A 26599-nucleotide genomic window follows, 5' to 3' on the forward strand; every position below is an offset into this window, starting at 1 on the left:
AGCGGCGGGGACCTGTATATTCTAACCCCCAAGCAAGCGTCCCCATCACCATGGGAACGCCTGGGGGTTAGAATATACCATCGGATCTGAGTATACCTGGCGTATAAGATGACCCCCGACTTTTCAAAATAATTTCTAGTGTTAGAAAGTCGTCTTATATGCCGGAAAATACGGTATATGTTTTGCGGTCCACAAAACACTGATCTGCAAAAATATGGATGACTTCCTTTTGGCATTTGTATTGCATCCGTTTTTTTGCGGATCCATTGTAACAATACCTACCCTTGTACGCAAAATGGACAAGAATAGGACATGCTCTATATATTTTTTGCGGGGCTACGGAACGGACATATGGATGCGGACAGCAAACGGTGTGCTGTCCGCATTTTTTTGTGAACCCATTGAAATGAATGTGTTTCCAATCCCCCCCAAAAATGGAATGGACACGGAAACAAAATTTGTTTGTGTGCATGTAGCCTGAAAATGCAGTGTCCTCTGGATTGGAGCATCGTACAGACATAAGGCAACGTTTTAATCAGCATGGTCAACCCGTTCAGGCAGTGTGCCTGGTGTAATAGGGTTGACCATGCTGACGTATACTTTTTAAACATATTAGTAAACACTGCAGTGACTACACTGTTCAGGTGAAAGTACCACACTGCAATAAAAGATACAGAATTCATGCCTAATGGTAAATGGCCTCTCTCATTCTATCTCCCTGTTGAACAACCCTTCAATGATTGGATTTTGCATAATATTAGACATTAGCCACTGTAGATCAAGAGTTGCCTGATTAAGGCATGATGAGAGTTGTAGTTACCAGAGCTGCTCTCTGAAGACAATGATTTCTACAGTCAAGATGGCAGGCGGAAGCGGAAGTATTCTCTTCAAAAAGCAAATGAATGGTAATATAGAGTGGAGGGGAGAAGACTGTTATGATGTGGGGAGGTTGTAGCGAAATCATGGGCCTTCTGGATTTCCTCTTCACTAATATTGGATTTATAGCTGGAATGGTTCCTTGGGGGTCATTTCTACCCAGTAGTAAATATTTACCAATAAATAGCTGTTCTTGAATTTTACAGTTCTGTCAAGTTTTTAAAAGTTCTATCCATTTATTTCCTATATACAGTGTATTTGTTTTCTAGAAAAGCTGTTTCAAAACTTATGTCATCACAGATTTTTTCACCTGTTATGATGCATCATTAAAATCCTTACAGGTCTATTGTTTAAAATAAAAACATAATTTAAACATTTTTTATAGAATTTTTGGGTATTTTTGATTTTTTTTCCATGTTACTATCTTTATTTAAAAAATGTATATAATCCTGTAATTTTCAAACTAGGGTAAAATAGGTTGAGACTTTCTGTTCTTTGAGAGCAGCTACATGAGCCATAGACACAATGAAGGAGAGGACCCCATTGACTTCAGTAGGAGTTTTCTAGGCATGCCCTGTGCAGAGGTCAGCAAATAAGCTGTGATATCACCTATTGTGCAGGGTGGATCATGTCTTATCTACCGTCTATAGAGGTGTTACTCTGCCTGTAAAAATAGCAAGATAGCTACTGAGAAGTTACCTGCACAGAACAGGAAATTATGACCTATTATTAGACCAAGTGGCCAGTGTGAAAATTGAATTGCAGGATTACATTTTTTTTATATAGTGACGTGGAAAAAAATAAAAAATTCTAAAAAAAATATGTTCATCATAAAAACCTGATTTAAACATTAGGTCATTTTCTGATAATCAAATGTGCCATCAGAAAAGAACCTACTATTCAAATTACATTTTTATGTTAAAAGAATTTTATATATATTTTTTTCATTGCTGACTCCTAAAAAATCCTGCAGTTTTTTCTCTGTCCGCTAAGCCTAATAATACACACACTTCCTGTTTGTTTATTTATTTTACACACTTATATAGCGCTACTATATTCCGCTGCGCTTTGCAGACATCAGCATCAGGCTGTCCCCAATGGGGCTCACAGTCTAAGGTCCCTATCAGTATGTCTTTGGAGTGTGGGAGGAAACCGGAGTACCCGGAGGAAACCCACGCAAACACGGGGGGAACATACAAACTCCATGCAGATGTTGTCCTTGGTCGGATTCGAACCTAGGACCCCAGCGCTGCAAGGCACCAGTGCTAACCACTGAGCCACCTGTTGTGTGGAGATCACTTTTCAGTAGTCATCTCATTATTACTACAGGCAGGATCACAATGACCTATAACACAGGATACACAATAGGTGATGGTCAGAGCTTATTTACTCCTCCTCCCTGCACAGGTCTAGAAAACTCTCCCATAGACGTCAATAAACGGCTATTGTGTATTGTGTCTATGGGTGATGTGGCTGCTGTAAAGCATCTCTGTAAATGCTGTTAAGAGCAGCTCAGGAAGGATGAACAGAAAATGGCAAAATAAAAAATAAAAGATTTTAACTGATACAATTATAGGTGATATTCCCTTTAAATTGCGATGGAAACTCATGAGAGTCGGAGAAAGTCGTGGCTTTACATGTACAGCTCTGTTGTTCGGCTTCATATTTGTCAGTATTTCCTTTTGGTTGCGTCATCTGCAGTTCATCAAGTAGCTAAGCCTGCACAATGTTCAGTGGCCTCGCCCTTAGTGTTGGCTCTTGTACAGGAGGGTCACTGACGAGAGGTCTTTAAATATCCAAATCTCTGACCGCTTCTGTCTGCAGAGATATTCCAGACCCTGAGTCATGATAGATGTGCTCGGTGCTTCTTGACCAGCTACAGGTCTTAGAAATCATTCTCTGACAAGATACAGGACTTAATAATCTAATTTAAATGACAGAGTACAGGCCTGATGCTTGCCAGGCAGAAGGCAGTGGTACAGGAGTACAGGGCCAGACGAGATTATATCGCCACTGCCTGACCCTGTCACTCAAAGCTGGGGAGGAGGGCCGCAAGGAAGAGTGTGGATTTCGGTGCAACAATGATGCCTTTGTTGCACCGAGCAGTTAATTTCTATATCATAAAAAATAAGAATTTCTCAGGAATGCAGGCACGAGTCGGGATGGGAGAAAGAGTGTTATAATCCAGAGACCAGCACACATCTAACCATTTATTTGGATTTGTATGTGGTGATGATTTCCCTTTAAAGGGGATGTCTCACTTGAGCAAATAGCATTTATCATATAGAGAAAGTTAATAAAAGGCACTTACTAATGTATTGTGATTGTCCATATTGCTTCCTGTGCTGGCTTCATTCATTTTTCCATCACATTATACACCGCTCTTCTTCAGTGGCTACAACCACCCTTTCTTGTGGCCAGCACCATGGGATTGTATATATGCCTATGCTTTTTCCTATCGTGTACAAGCACGACCACTGTTGTTGGATTGCAGGGTGGTTGTAATCATGGAAAGAAGCAGTATATAATGTGATGGAAAATTGAATCTAGCCAGCAAAGGAGGCAACATGGACAATCACAATACATTAGTAAGTGGCTTGTGTTAACTTTCTCTACATGATAAATGCCATTTGCTAAAGTGAGACAATCCCTTTAAAGCTGGGGCTAGACGGCGACAAGAAAGTCAAGCGACATTGCACCTAATGATTGTCTATGGCAGGCATGGCCAACCTGCAGGCATGTAAAACTACAACTCCCACAATGCCCTGCTGTAAGCTGATGCAAATGTCAACATTTTATTTGTAGTAGAACGTAGATGACAGATCAAACGTTTAATCCGAGTAAATGTATCATTTTAAAGGAAAAATACGTTGATTCAAATTTTCACGGTGTCAACAAATCCCCAAAAAGTTGGGACAAGTAGCAATAAGAGGCTGGAAAAAGTAAATTTGAGCATAACGAAGAGCTGGAAGACCAATTAACACTAATTAGGTCAATTGGCAACATGATTGGGTATAAAAAGAGCTTCTCAGAGTGGCAGTGTCTCTCAGAAGCCAAGATGGGTAGAGGATCACCAATTCCCACAATGTTGCGCAGAAAGATAGTGGAGCAATATCAGAAAGGTGTTACCCAGCGAAAAATTTCAAAGACTTTGCATCTATCATCATCAACTGTGCATAACATCATCCGAAGATTCAGAGAATCTGGAACAATCTCTGTGCGTAAGGGTCAAGGCCGTAAAACCATACTGGATGCCCGTGATCTCCGGGCCCTTAAACGACACTGCACCACAAACAGGAATGCTACTGTAAAGGAAATCACAGAATGGGCTCAGGAATACTTCCAGAAACCATTGTCAGTGAACACAATCCACCGTGCCATCCGCCGTTGCCAGCTGAAACTCTACAGTGCAAAGAAGAAGCCATTTCTAAGCAAGATCCACAAGCTCAGGCGTTTTCACTGGGCCAGGGATCATTTAAAATGGAGTGTGGCAAAATGGAAGACTGTTCTGTGCTCAGACGAGTCACGATTCAAAGTTCTTTTTGGAAATCTGGGACGCCATGTCACCCGGACCAAAGAGGACAAGGACAACCCAAGTTGTTATCAACGCTCAGTTCAGAAGCCTGCATCTCTGATGGTATGGGGTTGCATGAGTGTGTGTGGCATGGGCAGCTTGCATGTCTGGAAAGGCACCATCAATGCAGAAAAATATATTCAGGTTCTAGAACAACATATGCTCCCATTCAGACGTCATCTCTTTCATTCTGCATCAATCACAACATCATGGCTGCGTAGGAGAAGGATCCGGGTACTGAAATGGCCAGTCTGCAGTCCAGATCTTTCACCTATAGAGAACATTTGGCGCATCATAAAGAGGAAGGTGCAACAAAGAAGGCCCAAGACAATTGAACAGTTAGAGGCCTGTATTAGACAAGAATGGGAGAGCATTCCTATTTCTAAACTTGAGAAACTGGTCTCCTCGGTCCCCAGACGTCTGTTGAGTGTTGTAAGAAGAAGGGGAGATGCCACACAGTGGTGAAAATGGCCTTGTCCCAACTTTTTGGGGATTTGTTGACACCATGAATTTCTGATTCAACATATTTTTCCCTTAAAATGGTACATTTTCTCAGTTTAAACTTTTGTTCCGTGATTTATGTTCTATTCTGAATAAAATATTAGAAGTTGGCACCTCCACATCATTGTATTCAGTTTTTATTCACGATTTGTATAGTGTCCCAACTTTTTTGGAATCCGGTTTGTAGTTGTGTAACAGCAAGTTGCAGAAAAATTGCACAAATTTTTTCGTTGCACAACACATGTTCCTGTGTAGCCCTAGCTGAGTTTCGCAGGGCGCGCAGTTTCATGATTAACCTGGGAACAGGGTCAATGTACTGCTTTTTCCTGGGCCCCAGGCAGCACAGCAGGCCATGGGGGTATCACTGCTTTATGAAAATTGTTATAGCTGATTGAAAAACCATATTTCTTAAAACAAAATCAGAAAACTTTTTTTGTGCCACACATTTTGCACAGCAGTAACAGTGCCGCTTTCTTCCACGTGATTAGACCCTTCAGGGGACAGCCCTTCATAGTTTGTTATTGTTATTAATAATTGATATATTACAGTTCTCGCTAGGCTGAGCCTAGACAATATGGACCCCACAGAGTATAATATTTCACCCAGCCGCACTTTCATGCACACAGTAATAATGCACATGACCAGGATCATCCCAAAGCCAGTAATATAATAATCTGATGCAACTGTGCGCCCTGCTTCCGTATAATTCTATCTATATAGGGAACTGTTTAATAACCTGTACAACATATAGGTGGAGCTTGAAAGAAATACAATTGGACATCTCAAGAGCTTTCCAGCTTGAGAGCCATTTTCTGTTCACTTCGTGAGCTTTTCCCAAATGTGTGACTTAGTATTTAACAAGCCCAGAGCGGAAGCAGTTTTCGAAAAAAAATGTTATGACTTTAGAAACGTTTAGGGCCCGTTCACCCTGCAGGTTAGAGAGTAATCTTGACGTGGATAGACGGGCTGAAATTCCTCGGAAAACCCACCAGTGGCCACATCTTTTCTGCTGACCATACATCTCAATGGGAGTCAGCACTGAGGATCGCAGAGCGGCGGCTTATAGCCCCAGTGAGAAGAGACGTGTCAGCTCTCAGCGTGGCCACAGCTTTAAGCCGCAACTCTGCGATCCTCAGCGCTGTCTCCCATTGAAATGAACGCGAGGCAGAAAGAAATGAAATTTCGACACAGCTGTATGCACCAAAATTACGCTGTAAAACCCCCCTGTGAAACGAGCCCTTAGGCTAAGTTCACACAGCAAAATCTAGAGTGGAAAAATCTGTAGCGGATTAGTAACTGAAAGCAGGTCATTTTTTGGTGGCAGAATTTTCATTTGTTGCCGTTTTTACAGCAGTTTTTGGTTGTGGTTTTCCTACTCCCCCATTGACTTCTATGACATCCACAATGAAATCCGCGTCCAAGAAGTAACATCACTTCTCAAGCGTTTTTCAAATCCGCTACTGAAAAAACTCTACCGTTTTACCCTTGTGTGCACAAGGTGGATTTTTTACAAAGTTAGGGATGAGCGAATCGACTTCAGATGAAATATCCGAAGTCGATTTGCAAAAAACTTTGTTTCAATACAGTATGGAGCTCTATACAGTATTAGAAGTATTGATTGATTAAACTTTGCGTAATAACTTCATAAATTGATTTCTACTGAAAAAAAAACATTTCCCGAACTTTGGTGAGATTTGAATATGGATTTAGCAGCGGGAAACACCAGTTTTCAGTGGCGGATTTTAACCGTGTGATCAATTCCCAACACCTAGAAATGGGTTTTAGTATGGTATGTTCGAGTATTTCAGGATAATTGGTATGAGTAGATGAATGGATGATCACTGTAACACGGCTGTGTTTTGTATCCACAGGCTCGCTTGTCATATATGCGGATTAAATACCTCTTCTTGTCATGGCTGGCGGTGTTTATTGGCAGCTGGGTGATATATGTTCGATACAACTCGTACACGGAGCTCTGCAGGGGACATGAGTGTAAAGCTACCATTGTAAGTGCTATCTTCATAAGTATGACCCAGAAGGTCTGTCCATCAACAAAATGCAGGCTACCTAAGCAGTCCACCCTGGATCTTGAAGAAGGGTCTATGGTGCAACTATGCTAAGTTTAGGTTTCCTGCAGTCTTCCACTTTTTTATATGAACACTCCTGCATCTCAAGGGAGTCATTACGATCATTAAACATAACATGATACTGGAGTATAGGTGTTTTCTGAGCCAAAGCCATGGTGAATATAAAGGAAGGACTTTTCCTTCCTTCTGCAACCATGTCTGGCTGTGGATCAAGAACTGCATATGTTTCCAGCCTTATGATATTGGCATAGAACGTCAGCTTGACAGGTTTCCTTGGATAAACACTTCAGTGCAATAAAAATTTTGAGGGAAGGGATGTGTATGGAAAAAACTTGTGTTTTAAGAGTGTGATGGAGCTTGGCGATTGAGATAAAATATACTAGTATTGATACTGATGACTAGACGGATTAGAGCAGTCCGTACACCTGAGATTACTGTGGGCCAAGCATGGATATGAGGTGAATTAGGAAGGGGGAGAAAGCCACTGCCAGACACTTCTGGTATCCGTTTATCTCCTGAGAACAAAGAATAGGGCATTTGAAATCTAAAATGATCCGTCCTCATCTCCCACCCCATACCTGGTCAGGGGGGTCAGTTGGGAGGCCCCATACACATTAGATGGTTGGCCAACAAAGATCTAATGTGTAAGGCCAGCATTTGCCATCTAGACTTCCAGGAGGTGGTGATTGCCGAAGAAACCCTTCACATGTACAAATTTTCTTTAGGGTCCTAAGAACTTAAAGGGGAATTTAGCATATATATATATATATATATATATTTTTTTTTTTAAAGAGGTTTCCCGTGAGTTTAATATTGATGACCTATCCCCAGTATAGGCCAAGGGTCACCCTAGAGCAATGGCCTGTTCAAACGAGGTTTGAGAGGGTGTCAGGCACCAGACCCTCAACAATCCGCTATTGACGAGCTATCCTGAGCATAGGAGATTAATATTAAACTCTCAGAAACCCCCTTTAACTTGCCGCTATGCATACACAATGGAAATGGCTTCCATTTAGCAAATTGTCTTTATTTAAAAATCATTTTGTCGTTGCCAACTGTAATTATGGTTAGCAATAGGAAGCAATACATGGATACATTAGGAGCATTTGACAGTGGTATGCACAGATGACGGGGAGGTGTCCAGGCCATACTGCTATATACAGAAACAGACTGACCATAGATCCTACAGGGAAATGTCCCGGCGGGCCAATGCCCTGGGGGCCACCCAAGCCCTCTTCATGTCAATGACCAGGTGCATATTGATCTGATGCTCTCAGCATTCATTGATGCTAGGAGTATTTACTCATGCAGCGGGTGCCCCCCTGCATTCAACTGTATTGATGCTAGGAGTATCATTTACTCATGCACCTGTGCGGCAGCAGCGGGTGCCCTCCTGCATTCAACTGTATTATCATCCTCAGGACGGTAAAACAGTTGAATACTGCAGCAGTGGTGGCAGTATTTTGTTCTGCGCTGTGTATTTGGTGCTGCACTATGGTATTGATAGCCCTGCCTTCTGTCCATTTTAACTCTTCTACAACATGGGGCCACTTTCAGTTTTTTTTTTTTTTCTTCCAGGGCCACTATGTTCCCAGTCCACCCCTGGCTATGAAGCTACCAACTTTTCATTTCTCTTTTATTTATTTTTTTAATACTGTTCTTCAGTCCTGCCCTCGGCAACCAGAGCTCAAAATCTAATGAAAATGATATTGCATGTGTGTTTATTTTCAGGTCTAGCAGCTACATACATGCACTTTAATATATGCACGCTCTCCTCCTGCCACTGCTTTTCTCCAGTTCCAGCTGAGAACTCATTATTTGAAAGAAACGGCACAATTTTTTTTTCTTGCAATTAAAAAGAAAAAAATTCTCATTTCCATTTCACAATAGGATGCTTTGCAAATTGAATACATCGTCTGTAAATGCGCACGTGTCAGATGTGGGTAAAGACAATACTAAACAAATGAGGATCTGTCATACTTCACTGGTGAATAATACAATGAGGGAGAAGAGCCAAGTCTACTTTGTGACTACACTGCACAATCCAGAGCACAGATCGCTGCTTGCTCGTTGCCGCTATACTTCAGCAACTTGACGGCAGATCACACTGTGGTCATTACGATCAGGCTCTTAAAGAGGGAATGGAAATAATGAATCCCTGATCATTAAACCGCAAATCACAGGGCTCAACTGGAGCTCACACATGGAAGCGAATGATTCAGCATGGAAATAAGTGGAGTGCAAAGTCTTGGAGTCGGGGGGCGGGGGGTGGAAGGCTATGATGTGGATAATGGAGAGACAATCTGTATCCATATTGGTAGCACTTGCTATTAGATCAGTATTAGGCTGGGTTCAGACCTGAGCGTTTTACATCACGTTCCTACACGCTGTAAAACGCTCAACAGGCAAGAACCAATGATTCCCTATGGGAATGGTTCTCACCTGAGCGTTTTACAGAGCGTACGATCGCGCTGTAAAACGCCCGACGCCCCAAGAAGTACCGGAGCTTCTTTGGGGCGTCTTGTCCCGTGTTCCCGTACATAGGCTTCCGGGAACGCACGACAATGGGCGTTCGCATACTACCGGAGCCGCGTATGTGAGACGCCGGAGAATCGCGCATACACAGCGCTCAGGTCAGTACGCTCAGGTCTGAACCGGCTGTACATACGCAAACGAGCTGATGCATAAGCAAATTGGGGACCAGTGAGGCCCCGTTCTTCCAACAGATGGTGGTGCCATAGGTGGGACTTCCATTTATTAATCATTTATGGCATATGCTGTAAAGGGCATACCCTTCTGTGGCATAAAGCCAAACAGACTACTCACCCATAGAACCAGCTGTTGACACAATCACAATCTTCTCCAGGGTGTGGCCTTTAACGAAGCCTGGTTCGTCATAGGGTTGAAGCAGTTACGTGGGGACACACCCAACAAGAACCATATACACCCAAAAGAGGGGAGAGGGAAGGACATGCCCTTTCATCAGCTAGTCACTGGCCCACGGGAAGAGACCGGCCTACCTAAACTCTCTCACACTGCAAAGTGCCATTTTGAAAAGTGGACAACCGATAATTAGTTACAATTGTAGAATCACAAGTCTACATAAGGCAAAGCAGATATATAACCTTAAAATACATAATAAAGCAGATGTATAACTTTACATAGATTTTTCACACCATTAAAGGCTTAGGCAGACATTAGCCATTTAGTAACTGTAGCAACTGGTCTTTTAGGGTCCATTCACACGTCCGCAGTGTTTTGTAGATCCGCAAAACACCGGGCCGGCATCCCAATAGAAATGCCTATTCTTGTCTGCAGCTGCGGACAAGAATAGGACATGTTCTATTTTTTTGCGGAGCCGCAGAACGGAAGTATATAACCTATCCTTGATAGCGCTCCCCTTGACAGGGTGAAGCATGAATACTCTTCTTGTTCAGGATTTCTCTCTCTCCACATATCTACCCATCCTATTTCAGCAACAAACCTTGCTAAGATGGTGTTGGACATCCGCTGGCCATTTAAGCAAGTTGAGTTTTAAAATCTGTCCAGCCGACCATTCATCACTATGTTGAAGTCTCAGTGCTGTGAAACCCGCCGCTGTTTGTAGGATAGAAATGTTAGCAGGTGGGGGGGGGGGGGGGTTATATATTTGTATCACTATATATGGAACACCATTAATGTGTGCAAAGATGAAAATATATTGCCCATCGGGGTCTATCACCGTTTGGTATGCTTCCCATCTAATAGTGCGATGTATTAACAATGACGCCCCTCTGGAATATGAATTCCCATATGTATTTTCAGCCCATTGTGCCCAGGGTTTTCTAATCCTACCCCCAGTATCCACCGTTAAATGTGTCTCCTGTAGTCCAAGTATATGGGGAATGGATTATATTTGCGAATGTGGGACAATACCGCTATTTTTTTCCTGGGGCCTCTCAGACCTCTCACATTCCAGGACTATCCGGCTAGGGCAGCCATGATCGCTTCTTTGTGCTAACTACAGAATAATTATCACTTAAAGTGCCCATACGGTTCAATATCCTATCCCATATCTTCAACAAATGTGTTCTGTATCTTCCATACCTATTATTGTTGTACCATACCTTATCAAAGGAAATCAACATAATACATAACAGAAATAACCAATACCATGAGTACTGTGTATAAAATGTGATAACTTTCTCAGTAGCCATGTGGTCGGGGACCTGCATAGTGCAATGTGGTGTTATACCTATGCAGGTGTCTGATGGGTCTTCCAGATCTAATGCTAGTATTTAGAAACTATAATATTAAATTATTGCTATGATCAGTGTCCGTTAACTCTTAATTATGTAAGCTTACAGACAGATCACTATACCAGCAGATCCATATGCTTAGTGTGAAGTTCAATATGTCTGTTACTCAACTTGTCTTTTGAGGAAAGAAGGTGAAGAAAACTTTAAGGTTTTGGTATCCTTCACTTAGGGGGTGATCTTCTTGGTCGCCTGGATATCCATTCTTCAGCTTCACGTGAATCAGTAAAGAATAACGACTTCCCGCCATCCGCCACTCTCAGGCGAGCTGGACACGCCATGGAATATTGCAAATTAAGTTCCCTCAAGTGTCTTTTGACAAATATAAAAGTAGCACGTTTCTTCTGCAATTCTGCTGAAAAATCTGGAAACAGCGATATGTTCGCATTACCACGTGTGATGGTTTGTTTATTTCTCGTTTGGCTTAGGATAAAATCTCTGTCCTTCCAATTGAGCATACGTGCCAGGAGGGGCTCCTGGTGGTGGTAGTCGGGCAGGGACACGGTGGTCTCTCTCCTCTGCATAGGCCATCGAAAAGTTTGTATCAAAGAACGTGGACTTAAACCACTGTTCTAGAAATGTGGCCGCGTCTGAGCCTTCCGCTCTTTCCGGCATACCCAGGATCTGAACATTATTTCTTCTGGCCCGGTCTTCCAGGTCGTCTAGTATGTGATGCGCATAGCGAAGCGGCTGCAGCGGCGCCATGTTAGGCCTTCTACCTGGCATATTCTTTCAGCCGTTTTGCTGCTGCTTGAGCTTTACTCTGGATAATTTGTTGCCTCCTTGACTTCCTCCTCCTATTATACACTGACCAAGCTATGGTGGCTCTATGATATGTCCCAGGATGGTAATCGGGAGCCGGAGCAGGTCTTAGATGCGTCTGGTCATGTCGGCAGTTGGCCACACTCCATGAATGAGCAAGTGCTTGCTGATCGGGCAAGCTAAATCTTTTGACGTTAAAAAATTATCGTTTGCAGGCAACAGATCGTGGTGTCTAATCTTGCTATTCCGCTGCAAGATGATCGCTAACGAGCATTCATACGAACGCTCAGTAGCATATAACATGTGATGGGCACTATTACATTCCTGATCTGCCAGGCCCAAAACATTAAGTCTGAATCCATTGCCTCATGTCAGTGCTCCACTCTGTCATTTCCCAGTCATTACAAAAAATCTTATGCCTGAAGTATTGTTGTTGGAGCCGGACATACATATTTTCTTTTATAATACACTTCCATTAATTATTTTCAATTTAAACTCTTTCTTACCATGCGTAGTGTGGAGACTAAAATAACAATGTCGTAATCTGTGACAAATTCCTGTCTAATTCTGTCCCTAAGGCTTTAATATGAGCTTGGTGCTCTCTTCTAACAGCCGTTAATTAGCCCAATTATTCTTCAGGCTTATAATTAGGAACATGTTTAGAAGAATCATAGTGATGGGAGGCAATACAGCCACTCACTATATAAGAAAACATGTTTGTGGCTGCTGCCCGAATTCCTGTGGGCATGTGTAGCTCAAGGGACTGCTATATACATCTTTGAATCTGGCATACATGGGACTGGTGTAATCCAGATTATCAGATTTTTTTTTGCCTATTGTGTATAAACCAATAAAAGCAGAAATTGCCCATAATGAGTGACAATTGATGTAGCAAGTCAATGGACGCTTGATTACTTGCATTTACAGTCTACAATAACCAGGAGTTTTTATACGATTGTATGTGTGATTGATTGTTTCTCCCCTCACATCTATTCCAGTACAGGTGACAGGCAATGGGGCTAAAAAATTGATGATTTTTAGGATTGTATAAAACGCAGTGCATGCAATCCACAAAAAAATAAAGCATTTGTTGTTTGATGATGGCAAACAATCGTTCGGGCAATTATTGCTCTGTGTAAAAGAAGCTCGACTCTGACTACGTTCACACAGTGGATTTTTGCCTCTGCAAAATTTGCTGCGTGCTCCACGTCAGAAACACTGCAATTTCTCACTTTAGATGCCACAGACCTGCAAGCAGTTTAGCCCCACTGAATGGAGCTAAACTGCAAATGGACAACCACTATGTCTTCCAGCGGTGTCCATCTGATACTGTGCCAAGAAGGGACATGTCCCTTCCTGGCACTGTCATGGCTTTAAAGGAGTTTTCCAAGACTTATATACTGATGATCCTCAGGATCAGTATCTAATCGGTGGGGGTCCGACACTGGGGTCCCCTGTCGATCAGCTGTTTGAGAAGGCAGCGGGTCTTGCCGTAGTATTCATGTTCATCGGTCAAATGGCCGGGGCACAGGGAGGCGGACGCCACAGTTCCCCAGCCGGATTTTTGGCGTGGAGTCTGTGTTAATGGGCCAGGGGCGTTACTAGAGTCTCAAAAGATCCAGGGCCCAAGCCCCAATGAATATAGACCAGTTATCTTAAGTCGTCCCCCCGCCCCCCACACACCGCATTTTGCTATACAGCAGCACATACCTCTCACATCCAGTTCCTCCCAGGTGACTTCTCCTCGGAGGTAGATCTTCTCTGTCATCATCTTCGGTCTGTACAACTTCTCTCAGCCGCATCGTCTCTGCAGAGTGTGACACACAGACATATTGGCTTCCTCACATTTCTATCATCATCCCCCAACCTGAAGTCCCAACAGTGTTATCCTGCTGCCCCCAACCGAGATAATGCTCCCCAAGAGTGCCCCCATTAGTAGAAGAGCCCTCCAGTATTAATAATACCCTCACAGAGCCCCCAGTACAAATAAGGCCCCCTATTGTTCCCCCAGTGGTCATAAAGCTCTCTACAGACCCCTCAGTAGTAATAAGGCCCCCATAGTGCTCTTAGAAATAAGGCAGATCTATAAGTCCCTCCTATAGAGCCCCCAGTAGTAATAAGAACGCCTATTATGTCCCCTGGATTTGCAGTGCCCCCTGTTGTTATATTCCTCCCTCCACCATACAGTCCCATGTAAATAACATCACTCCCCTCCCTTAGCCCCCCCAACATACAGTCCCATGTAAATAACACTTTCCCTCTCTCCGCCATACAGTCCCATGTAAATAACCACACCATCTCTCCAACCCCCTCCAATATACAGTCCCATGTAAATAACATCCCTGTCTATCTACAGCCCACTCCAAAATACAGTCCCATGTAAATAACATCACCTCCTCCCCAACCGCCTTCAACATAGTCCCAAGTAATAATATCACCCCCTCCCCAGAAGCCTCCAACATGCATTCCCATGTAAACATTTCCCCCTCAATATTCAGTCCCATGTAAAGAACATCATTCCCCCCCACCAGCCACCTTCAACATACAGTCCCACGTAAATAACATCGCCCCTGAACATTCAGTCCCATGTAAATAACATCACTCCCTCCCACAGCCGCCATCAACATACAGTCCCATGTAAATAACATCCCCTACCACAGCCGCCTTCAACACTCAGTCCCATGTAAATAACATGACCCTGCCCCAGCCCCCTCTAACATACAGTCCTATGTAACTAACATCACTCCCTCCTACAGCCACTATCAACATACAGTCCCATGTAAATAACATGACCCCCTCCAACACACAGTTCCATGTAAATAACATAGCCCTCCCTTCAGCCCTAACATACAGTCCCAGTTAAATAACCACAACTGCCAGCATTGCTCTGCCTCTCCCTTCACTTACCTCTCCTGATGTAGCAGACATCACCTCAGCTTCTTCCCCTCTTCACTGCTGCCCTCTCCTGCATTGGTCACATGAGGGTGACATCATCGCAGGTCCTTCTCAACCACGGACTGTTTTACTGGTCACATGACCTGTGATGTCACCACAGGTCCTTCAGCTCTTCCACCGGATTAGATTCAATTGTATTGCCGTCCTGTGGATGGCAATACAGTTGTATATAGTAGGGAGGCGGGACATTCGGGGCCTGGGACAAAACATCAGGGGCCCAGGCCCCGAATGTTTTAACCTAGCAACGCCCCTGGAATGGGCCCTTCATGTTATATCAGTGTTTTCAATAATAATAATACACCTATGTGGCAAGTATACTGATCAAGGATTTTAAGACTGTCCATACACAATGCAGCCCCGCAGGGATACACATGCAGCTCACCACTAAATTCCAGTGCACATCACTTGTGCGTGCTGTCTGAAACTACTAGCATGTATAGGTGCTGCCCTGCAATTAGCGGTGAGCCGCATGCCTGGGTCACATCATGCACGGTAGCTGATAATTGGGATCACAGTGAATGAAATGATGAGTTAGATATGATACTGTTCATCAGCTAACTTCTCCTCCTGACTTTTCCTTGCAGTGTGACAAATACCGAAAAGGGATCATTGACGGATCAGCCTGTGAAGGTCTCTGCTCCAAGGAAACAATTTATTTTGGGAAATGTTTGTCGACCAAGCCAAACAACCAGGTAATACTTTGCTTTGAGTTAATAGGGAAACATAAGTAGGTTCTGGATTACCAGAAGGAACAATTGTCAGAAATCCATCTGTTGTGGAACAGTCTTCCGAGATGCTCAGAATCGGCAACATCTGGACTAGCCATCCCCCCTTAGGTTTAGTCATGAACTAGGCTCGTGAGTATGTTCCTCCTGACATTTTGCTCATTACAAAAACGATCTCTGGAGAGTAAGGCTCATCCTGTGTATATTTAGATCACTGAAGTCTAAGTAAAGTGCGCTCAACATATGTCATGACATTAAAGTGGAAAATATAAGCTTGCGATTCTCTTGGTTCCACGTATGTTTTAGCGACTGTATGCTTTAGCGACTGTATTAGCGACTGTATGCCTAAAGGGGTTGTCCGGGTTCAGAGCGGAACCCGGACATACCCTCATTTTCACCCAGGCAGCCTCCCTGATGTTGGCATCGGGGCATCTCATGCTCCGATGTGCTCCCTTGCCCTGGGACGGGCTCTTTTGTTTTCAATAACACACTGCCGGGTGGAAACTTCCGCCTGGCATTGTGTTCGGTGACGTCACCGGCTCTGATGTGCGGGCTTTAGTGCTGCCCTAGCCATTTACTGGCTAGGGCAGCGCTAAATCCCGCCCATCAGTGCCGGTGACGTCTCCAGGGTTCCTGGCAGCCCCATGGAGAGCCCGGTACGTCACCGGATCTAAAAAAAAATGCCTTTGCCCTGCGCGATTTAGCGCAGGGCAAAGGAGAGCATCGGAGCATGAACTGCTCCGATGCTCATGTCAGGGGGGCTGCCGGGGGGAAAATGGAGGCATGTCTGGGTTCAGCTCTGAACACGGACAACCCCTTTAACTGTTATAGACTTCTAGGACATAATCAAGACTGTATGAACAAGTTGTATTCTATCTTTTTTTTTGGATTTTCAGGATTGCGTCAAACTGCGGCTGTTCATATGGAAAACCATGGTCCGGGGCGTGTCTCAAAAGACCAACTACACAATGTGATTGGGATTTTATAACATCTGGCAGAAAAATATGATTATTTTTTTCAGGTGTGGATACAATCTAAGGCCTCATGCACACAACCATATTTTGCACCTGCATATTTTTGTGTATCGCACACTGACCCATTCATTTCTGTGTCTGGAAGGGTACTTTCACACTAGCGGTTTTCTTTTCCAGCATAGAGTTCCGTCACTAGGGGCTCTATACCGGAAAAGAACTGATCAGGCATATCCCCATGGATTCTGAATGGAGAGCAATCCGCTCAGGATGCATCAGTTCAGTCGTTTTGACTGATCAGGACAGAGATAACACTGCAGCATGCAACGGTTTTATCTCCGGCGAAAAAAACTGAAGACTTGGCTGAATGCCGGACCCGGCATTTTTAACCATAGGAATGTATTAGTGCCGGATCCAGCATTCAAAATACCGGAATGACGGATCCGTCTGTCTGCATGACAAGCGGAGAGACGGATCCGTTCTTGCAATGCATTTGTGAGATGGATCCGCATCTGGGTCCGTCTCACAAATGCTTTCAGTCGCAGCCAGATCGGCAGATCCGGCGGAACTGCCCACCGGATCACACTGCCGCAAGTGTGAAAATAGCCTAAAATAGAAATGGACAGCACGCGGATGTCCGTCTCACAAATTATAGAACTTGTTCTATTCTTCCATTTTTCAGACAGCAATAGCCATTCTTATTAATGGGCGTGAGAAAAATACAGATTGCATACAGAAGGTAACAGTATTTTGTGGATTTGTGATTTGCGCACTGCAAAATGGATCCGATCATGTGCATGAGGCCTTACAGTGACTACAGGTAGCACAAAGCCTTTCCTGTGGGTAGATGAGACATGCACACAACCATTGTGGGAAACTAGTTTTCAAGATATTGTAATTGATTTTGATATGTGAAGCGGAGTTAGAACTAGGAGGCTAAGGAAATGGGTGGTCGCAGGATTGTCTGTCCACTTTTCTTATTTCTATTCTTACCCTTCATGATGTAGAGATGCAACTAATGGCCAACACTTTGTCTGCTTTTCAGATGTACCTGGGAATCTGGGGGAACCTGGAAGGGGTGATAAAGTGTCAAATGGAAGATACATTACATCTTGATTTTGGAGCTGAATTAGAGCCAAGGAAGGAAATTGTACTATTTGACAAACCAACGAGAGGTACCACCGTCCAAAAGTTCAAAGAGATGGTACACAATCTTTTTAAAGTAAGTTCCTTGATCGTGCGCTTGTGTTTTACCAGAGCACAGTTGCACTGTAGCCATTTCCTAACTCTGATTATGGTTAATTTGATTACTTAACCCCTTTATAATGTCATGGATAGAAGAGATTGTAGAAGTACAAGGTATGCTGCTCGAAGCCCGATCCAACCACTTTGCCAAGATTTATTTTTAGAGGCTTCGGGGCACTCGGCTTTACTGAGACAGAAGCAGCATTGCAGTACATTTCAGTCTGGTTAGCCACAACTGGGATATTTAATAGCGCAATAGACATAAAACCCCTTACTACACCTTTACTTAGTAGTTGTATAAGTGCCATTTACTATTATGTGAAGGTAATTGTGCAAGCGTCACGGTGTGCATACTGTCAGCAACAGAAGTACAGCCAGAATGGGAGAAAATGCCACCCCGGCCATTAAAGGGCATCTATCAGCAGATTTGTCCCTATGACACCGGCTGACCTGTTACATGTGCGCTTGGCAGCTGAAGACATCGGTGTTGGTCCCATGTTCATACAGATGTAGCCAATTATGTAGTCAGTGTTATCTTGGTTATCTCATGACGAAAACTATTGAAATCCATAGTTTTTTTCTTGCCATTCTTTTACTTAACTCGTTAACCACCGTTTAGCTCAGCTGCATCAGGTATGTGCCCGCATTGCTAAGAAAAATGATGTTTTAATATTTGCAACGGGGGTGTTGCTGTTATTCCTAAAGGTTCAGGTCTCTCTGCAGCTGCTGCGCCCTCTGCGTTTTGATTGACAGGGCCAGGCATTGAAAAACATAACACCTGGCCCTGTCAAAGTGCAGAGGTGCGGCGGTTTCAGAGAGAGCAGAGCCTCTAGGTGTAATGGTGACGCCCTTGTTGCTCCTAGATCCTAATTTGCATATATTAAAGCATAATTTTTCTCAGTAATGCGGACACATATGAACATGGGACCAACACAGATGTCTTCAGCTGCCAAGTGCACATGTAACAGGTCAGACAGTGTCAGGGATAAATCTGCTGATAGATGCCATTTAAAGGAGTGTTCTCGGAGATTTAAAAAAAGACCAGAATTAGTTTAAAAAGCATTGAGCTTCTTTACAGTCCCTTTGCTCCGAGTAACAACTATAGTGATCGCCTGGTTGGATGCTACAGCTGTCACTCAGAGCAGAGGGGAGAAACTATGAAGCAACACAATGTAGAGAGTGCTGCCTAGTGAAGCTGAGCCCCTTGGGCACTTGAGGAGCAGAGTTTGGCAGGATAAAACTTCATATTCTCACTACTTCTGATGAGAAATTCTCCTGCAAAAGCCATGTTTATCCTGCTTTCCCCAGCCCCTATCTAGTGCTGTGCAAACTGCTGATAGAATCACTTTAAAGAGTATTGCAATAGTGAAGACAGTCTCAACAGAAAGCCTATGAGGCTGTCTTCGCATCGCGCTAAGCAGCGAGGAGAAACACTGCTCGGTTGAGCACTTATAATTCCTTATTTGAACGATCGGTGGGGGTCTTGGTGCTGGGACCTCAGTCTATCAAAACTTATAATATGTCCCTATGACATATCAAAAGTTCCAAAAAAGTGCAGCTGTTCTTTAAGGTCAGAATGAGCAGAGATTTAAATAAAGTCCTACTGTGTCTTTCCCCACAAAACCATATATCAATCTGCTCCTCTTCTCCTGCCTGCAGATTGGACTGCATTTTCAGTGTGATAGGTTTGCTTTAAGCATTGTCATCCTAAAATCCACAAGCACGGATGGCTGCTGCTGTGACACCGAGCTTCTCTCTGCTTCCTCCTCACCCCCTGCCGCTGCATAGATGCTTCGTACAGCAGAATATTATACCTGCTTATCACATTCCCCTGCCAGCAACACAGAGCGAGATCTTTAGGATGCTAATTTGCCAGCAGAAAAGGCATTGGCAAAGAATCCATTACACTGCAGTGCTCAGCTGACCAACCTACACATTAACTGCGGGTTTTGGCTCTGCAGTGATCACAAATAACATCCACTACTTTAAACTGTAATTTGTCACTTCAGCTTTTAATTTGTTGGGATAACAAGTATGTTATTGTAATATACTTTATTCGGGAAGTTTGTAAAAAAAATTCTATTTTCTAAAGTCTCCCCTTAGCAAGCCCCTCACTAAGAATTGCCAAGGTGAATCCGTTTTCAGCATTTTACTGAACACTAAAGACACTGGATTACTGTATGATCTAGAGGCAGACTTCTCAGCCTACCTCTGATCTCTCAGTCCTAGCTCCATATATGTGTATGTAACACATATTATTAGAATTGCCAAGGAGAATCAGTTTTTAGCATTTTATTGAACACTAAAGACATTGGATTACTGTATGATCTAGAGGCAGACTTCTCAGCCTACCTCTGATCTCTCAGTCCTAGCTCCATATATGTGTATGTAACACATATTATTAGAATTGCCAAGGAGAATCAGTTTTTAGCATTTTATTGAACACTAAAGACATTGGATTACTGTATGATCTAGAGGCAGACTTCTCAGCCTACCTCTGATCTCTCAGTCCTAGCTCCATATATGTGTATGTAACACATATTATTAGAATTGCCAAGGAGAATCAGTTTTCAGCATTTTACTAAACACTAAAGACACTGGATTACTGTATAACATAGTAACATAGTACATAAGGCCGAAAAAAGACATTTGTCCATCCAGTTCGGCCTGTTATCCTGCAAGTTGATCCAGAGGAAGGCAAAAAAAAAAAACCTGTGAGGTAGAAGCCAATTTTCCTCACTTTAGGGGAATAAAATATTCCTTCCCGACTCCAATCAGGCAATCAGAATAACTCCCTGGAGCAACGACCCCTCTAGTAGCTATAGCCTGTAATATTATTACACTCCAGAAATACATCCAGGCTCCTCTTGAATTCCTTTATTGTACTCACTATCACCACCTCCTCAGAGGCAGGCTTCTCAGCCTACCTCTGATCTCCCAACCCTGCCTCCATATATGTGTATGTAACACATATTATTTGAAATGATGTGGCATGCTTACAGCAGATAGTTTATCTGCTGCCAGCAGTCCTCTCCATCCTTCCAGGGTGCCTCTGGTTAGTGCTGGGAGAGGAGCAGGACTGCAGTACACTTACTGCCATTGCTGAACGCTGCAGACCCACTCCTCTTTCTATAGCTAACCAGAGACACACTTGAAAGATATAGAGGAGGGGGCTGCAGCTACACATTAAAAAATGAAACAACACTTGATATCTTACAATGCATTGTCTCATCATGACAGATGAACTGTAGCATGTCATAACCAATTATTTAGGCAGAAATCAGATTTCCAAGTACAAGTGTGTATATTTAGCGATGGTTTGGACAAAATAGTCTCTATATGTAGTTATGTAGTGTGTCTGTCCTCTGTCCTATTAACAAAGCTATTTTCCTTTGAAACTTAAGCAGCCCACATTATTGATGGGTCCTGTCTTTAGAACTGTTTAGTAATCAGGCTGACACAAATCGATATCTGTAATCTGATTTTCAGCAAGGTCGTGCTTTTAGCATTATATTGATGTTTGCAGCTATTCTCTCGTGTCCTGAATTCGTGTACACAGATATACAGGCCGATGGGGGCAAGTTGAAGCGAGTCAAAGATTTAATGGAGTCTTCTGGAATCAATCTTATGGACATGTCTACTAGCAATAAACTAGAAATACTACCAGGTGGAATCTGGAACATAGCCTTAAATGGAGTCTGTCAGCTGTTTTGCCCATGCTAAAAATGCACTACATAGGTGTTGGGGAGAGGCGAGCAGGACAAACATACTTTTTGCAGTTTTGTAATGAGGATTAGTGTGAATATGAAGCTTTATTCTGCCAGTTTTTGCTCCTCAAGTGCACTGGAGGCGGAGGTTCACTGTAGTACTCAATGCATTTAGCAGCTTCACAGCCCCTCCCCTCAGAATGACAGCTGTAACAACCAGGAGACCACAGATGGCACTGAGAGCAGAGGGGAGTGGCTGTGAAGCAGCTCAATGCAAAAGGCACTTGACAGTAAAGCTCTGCCCCCTGGGCACTTGCAAGAGCTGGCAGAATAAAAGTTCATATTCACATTACTCCTCATAATACAGGCTACACAAAAGGCATATGTTTGTACTACATTCCTGGGCCCACTTGGTGCCATCAGCAGTTTAGCATGATCAAAAAAACTCCTTTTTAAAGGGGTTTTATAGGACCAACATATTGATGAGATCAGTGAGGGTCCAACACCTGGTATCCCCACAGATCAGTTGATAGCGGCAGTCAGAGATTATGTAAATAAATACTGTATGGAACAGCGGTTACAGCTCTGTCCACAGGTTAGTGGCCATTCTCGAGTACTGCAGCTGATGCTCCTATTCAAGTCAATGGGAGATGAGCTGCAGTAAAATCAAGTCATACTCCCCTTACTGATGCCCCAGTTCTTGGGTACATCCATATGTAACTGAAAGCTGCAGATTTACCATCACATACAGTACAGACCAAAAGTTTGGACACACCTTCTCATTCAAAGAGTTTTCTTTATTTTCATGACTATGAAAATTGTAGATTCACACTGAAGGCATCAAAACTATGAATTAACACATGTGGAATTATATACATAACAAAAAAGTGTGAAACAACTGAAAATATGTCATATTCTAGGTTCTTCAAAGTAGCCACCTTTTGCTTTGATTACTGCTTTGCACACTTCTTGGCATTCTCTTGATGAGCTTCAAGAGGTAGTCACCTGAAATGGTTTTCACTTCACAGGTGTGCCCTGTCAGGTTTAATAAGTGGGATTTCTGTCAGGTTTGATAAATGGGGTTGGGACCATCAGTTGCGTTGTGGAGAAGTCAGGTGGATACACAGCTGATAGTCCTACTGAATAGACTGTTAGAATTTGTATTATGGCAAGAAAAAAACTGCTAAGTAAAGAAAAAACGAGTGGCCATCATTACTTTAAGAAATTAAGTTCAGTCAGTCAGCCGAAAAATTGGGAAAACTTTGAAAGTAAGGACTATTTGACCATGGAGGAGAGTGATGGGGTGCTGTGCCAGATGACCTGGCCTCCACAGTCACCGGACCTGAACCCAATCGAGACAGTTTGGGGTGAGCTGGACCGCAGAGTGAAGGCAAAAGGGCCAACAAGTGCTAAGCATCTCTGGGAACTCCTTCAAGACTGTTGGAAGACCATTTCAGGTGACTACCTCTTGAAGCTCATCAAGAGAATGCCAAGAGTGTGCAAAGCAGTAATCAAAGCAAAAGGTGGCTACTTTGAAGAACCTAGAATATGACATATTTTCAGTTGTTTCACACTTTTTTGTTATGTATATAATTCCACATGTGTTAATTCATAGTTTTGATGCCTTTAGTGTGAATCTACAATTTTCATAGTCATGAAAATAAAGAAAACTCTTTGAATGAGAAGGTGCATCCAAACTTTTGGTCTGTTCTGTATGTAAATCCGCAGTGTTGTAAAGTATCAGCAAAGGGAATACATTTTTATTAATTCTCATCCCCATGCTGCAGAAATGGTTCACATTGAAAATTGATTTGCAGTGCAGGATTTCATGGAAATTTCAAACCCTTTGCAAAGCAAAGAGTGAAAAAATGGGCAGAATTTCTGCAAACAAAAATGCATCATTTGGTGCATTTCGATGCAGATTTCCATGTGGGCATACTATAATGCTTCTTGCATAGGAAATTGCTAGCTGCACTTGCCTCAGCCAGAGATTAGCTGAGTGGTCACTTCCTGAATATATCAAGAGGAAACCGAAAGCAGAAACTGCATTGAATGGTTGTTTCGTTGTAAGTCCTCATTCACATCTCCTTTAGGAGATCTGGCAGGCTGTTCCGGCAGAGAGCAGCCTCCCGGATCTCACAGGAACCAGTGTTGTCGGATTCTCTACGAATCTCCATTGACTGCAGGTTCGGCCACTTTCTGGCATAAATGCTGGGTTTTGTCTGGATGACAGCCGGCATTTGCACTGGATCAGGCAGCCGGATCTCCTGAACAGAGATGTGAATGAGGCCTTAGGCTAGATTCACATCTACGGTGTGAATTCCGGCTGGGTGTTCCGGCAGAGAACAGCCTCGGAATTCTCCAGTTCCGGCGCTGCCAGATACAAACAGAATGCCCGTCTTCCCTATTAAGTATAATGGGGTCCGGTGGAGATCCGTACACATTCTGTCAGAAAATGCTGCATGCCGCGGTTTGTGTCCGGATGATTCCCGGCGTTGTCTTCCAGAACAGGCTGCCCGAATTTACACAGCAGGTGTGAATATAGCCTTTGGGCCAGATTTATCATTACTCTGACAGCTCACTCCACTTTCACATATGGCTAAAGTCAGTTTTAGCCAAGTCAGATTTATGATCGACTGTAATAAATGTGGTTTGACGGTAGCAGTTTTTCCGTCAGTAAGGCCTCATGCACACGACCGTTGTGTGCATCCGCGTCCGTTCCGTCATTTTTCACAGTTTAGCGGAGGTCCCATTCATTTCTATGGAGATGTGAAAAAAAAAAAACTGATAGTCCTCCGTTTTTTCTCCACTGTCCTTGATTCCAGTCTGTCCAAAAAATATAACCTGTCCTATTCTTGTCAGTGGAAAATGGAGGACGGACCCATTCAAGTCAATGGGTCTGTCAAAAAAAACGGATGCACAACTGGTATGTCATCTGTGTTTGCATCCGTGTCCGTTTTTTTTTTCTACAAGACCTTGGTGCAATAAAATTACACTTTTTATTAACCTTACTTTTTTTTCCCCTGTCAGACAAAAAAAAAGGAAGACACAAGGAAACACAGCTGAAGCAAAATCGGACACGGACCACTGAAGCCAAATCACTGACCGTGAAAAAACACTGTCGTGTGCATGAGGCCTAAGCAGCTTTACAAAAGTCGCACGTCTTTACGAAAAAGTCACATGTTCTATTAAAAAGTCTCATAAGATAAGCATGGTCCTCACTGGAGTGAAATTGCCTATTTTTTTGCGACTTTTTAAATAGTCTCAATAGTAAATCTGTCTAGAGATTCATTTACATAAGAAAACACGCCTACTTTCAGAAAACTGGCGAGCATAGCGCAGAGCAGAAAAAAGTCGCAAATTTGTGCGCAGTTTTGGAAATTGCGCAAAAATTTTCGACTTTTTCACTCCATTATTCTGTCTTGAGCTAATGATAAATCTGGCCCTTTGCCTTTAAAAAATAGGCTGAATAACACCTTTAAGACCAGCTGTCCTTCTACGATAGCCAAGATCTACTTTACATCTCACAATTATTTTATGAAGCGTCTCTTCATTTATTATTCATATTTTTAATAAATGGCCTCTTGTTCCGATAAGAGAAGACAATATGAATCCGCATACTAGCGCAGTAATACCTGCCCAGACTGGTTATAAGATACTTTCCTTCCATTTCAAATGGCCCTGTTAATAATTATGAGCTACAGTACCTGGAGAGGCAGGCCACACATGGTGAGACGTCTTCCTGTTCTCAGACCTCCTCTGTACTGACTGCTCAGCAGGACTCCAAACCTCCCTTTTTCTGTAAACACATGCTTGGAAATGTTAGAGTAAAATTTGTTTTCTTGGAGGATTTTCTTCCCAGACCCAAAAGTAAAATAATATAGTTTCCGATGTACTCTTCTTGCCATTCTCCTCATACCACCCCTGCTGCTCTGAGTGTCTCTGCCATTGTTCACGTAAGAAATTTTACATTAGGAGCAACATATAGTATAACAAAGAAATATAAACATCACCCCTGTACCCACACTGTGTAGTAAATAACATGCTCTTCATCTCCAGATAGTACTCGTCTGTGTACATCAGACTTAGTACACTCTAGTCTAGATCTAGTAGACAGCAATCGAGCATTGTGGCCTGTGTACTGCGATCTCCCATAGCGCCAGCTGATTGACCACTTCTTTCATTGCCACCAGATGCCAGGTTCAGATGAGTGTGTTCACTGCAACTTTATAGACGGGAAAAATAAAAGCATTATAGCTCTTGGAAATGCGACGATAAAAAAAAAATAATAATAGATTGGTCACTAAGCCCAAAACAGGCTGGTGATTACAAGGCTAAAAGCCACTACTGACCCACTTAGCAGCTTCTAACCTCACCCTAACAACCGTAAGCTATACAGTCCCTTCATAAAACCTGAAACATAAAGAAATTAATTAAAATAGTTTAAAATTCTAGATAATTTTGTATAAAAATTAAAATATATTGTAGTAGAAAAATACAACCTATTGACTAAACTCCAAAAATTACAATGTCAAGCTTCCACGGCACAGAGGATCTTGTAACTACATAGAGTTTTATTACCGGATAACACTGGACAATATTCTTTTCTTGTTGAATGTCCAATAATTTGAATGTCCATTATGGATAAGTATAGCTACGGAAAGTAAGGTTACTCTAGGAGGCAGATGGAACATTAGGTACGGTATATCAGTAGAAACTTGTGGACAAATATTAAGCAAGATCATATCCTAAACAAACAAAAAAGTCCAAGATTTTTCGATCACTGGATAAAAAATAAATAAAATATGTGCTGCTAAGGTAAGTTCTGATTTACAATTCCATATTTTGGATGCAGATTAGTCATATGCAGGTTACGGTGACTTTTTAATGGTTGACATTTC

At 42.8% G+C, this 26599-nt stretch overlaps 1 protein-coding gene across 1 annotated transcript in view; it reads left to right on the forward strand.

Moving 5' to 3' along the window:
- DIPK1A (divergent protein kinase domain 1A) overlaps positions 1-26599 on the forward strand; it is a 148374-nt gene that overhangs the window by 120059 nt on the left and 1716 nt on the right. The window contains exons 3-5 of the mRNA XM_044300933.1: positions 6823-6957; positions 15635-15742; positions 17792-17968. Of these exons, the coding sequence (XP_044156868.1) occupies positions 6823-6957; positions 15635-15742; positions 17792-17968 (420 nt within the window). The remainder of the gene's footprint in view (positions 1-6822; positions 6958-15634; positions 15743-17791; positions 17969-26599) is intronic.

The sequence above is a fragment of the Bufo gargarizans genome, chromosome 7, assembly GCF_014858855.1.
Source record: "Bufo gargarizans isolate SCDJY-AF-19 chromosome 7, ASM1485885v1, whole genome shotgun sequence".
Lineage (NCBI taxonomy): Eukaryota > Metazoa > Chordata > Amphibia > Anura > Bufonidae > Bufo > Bufo gargarizans.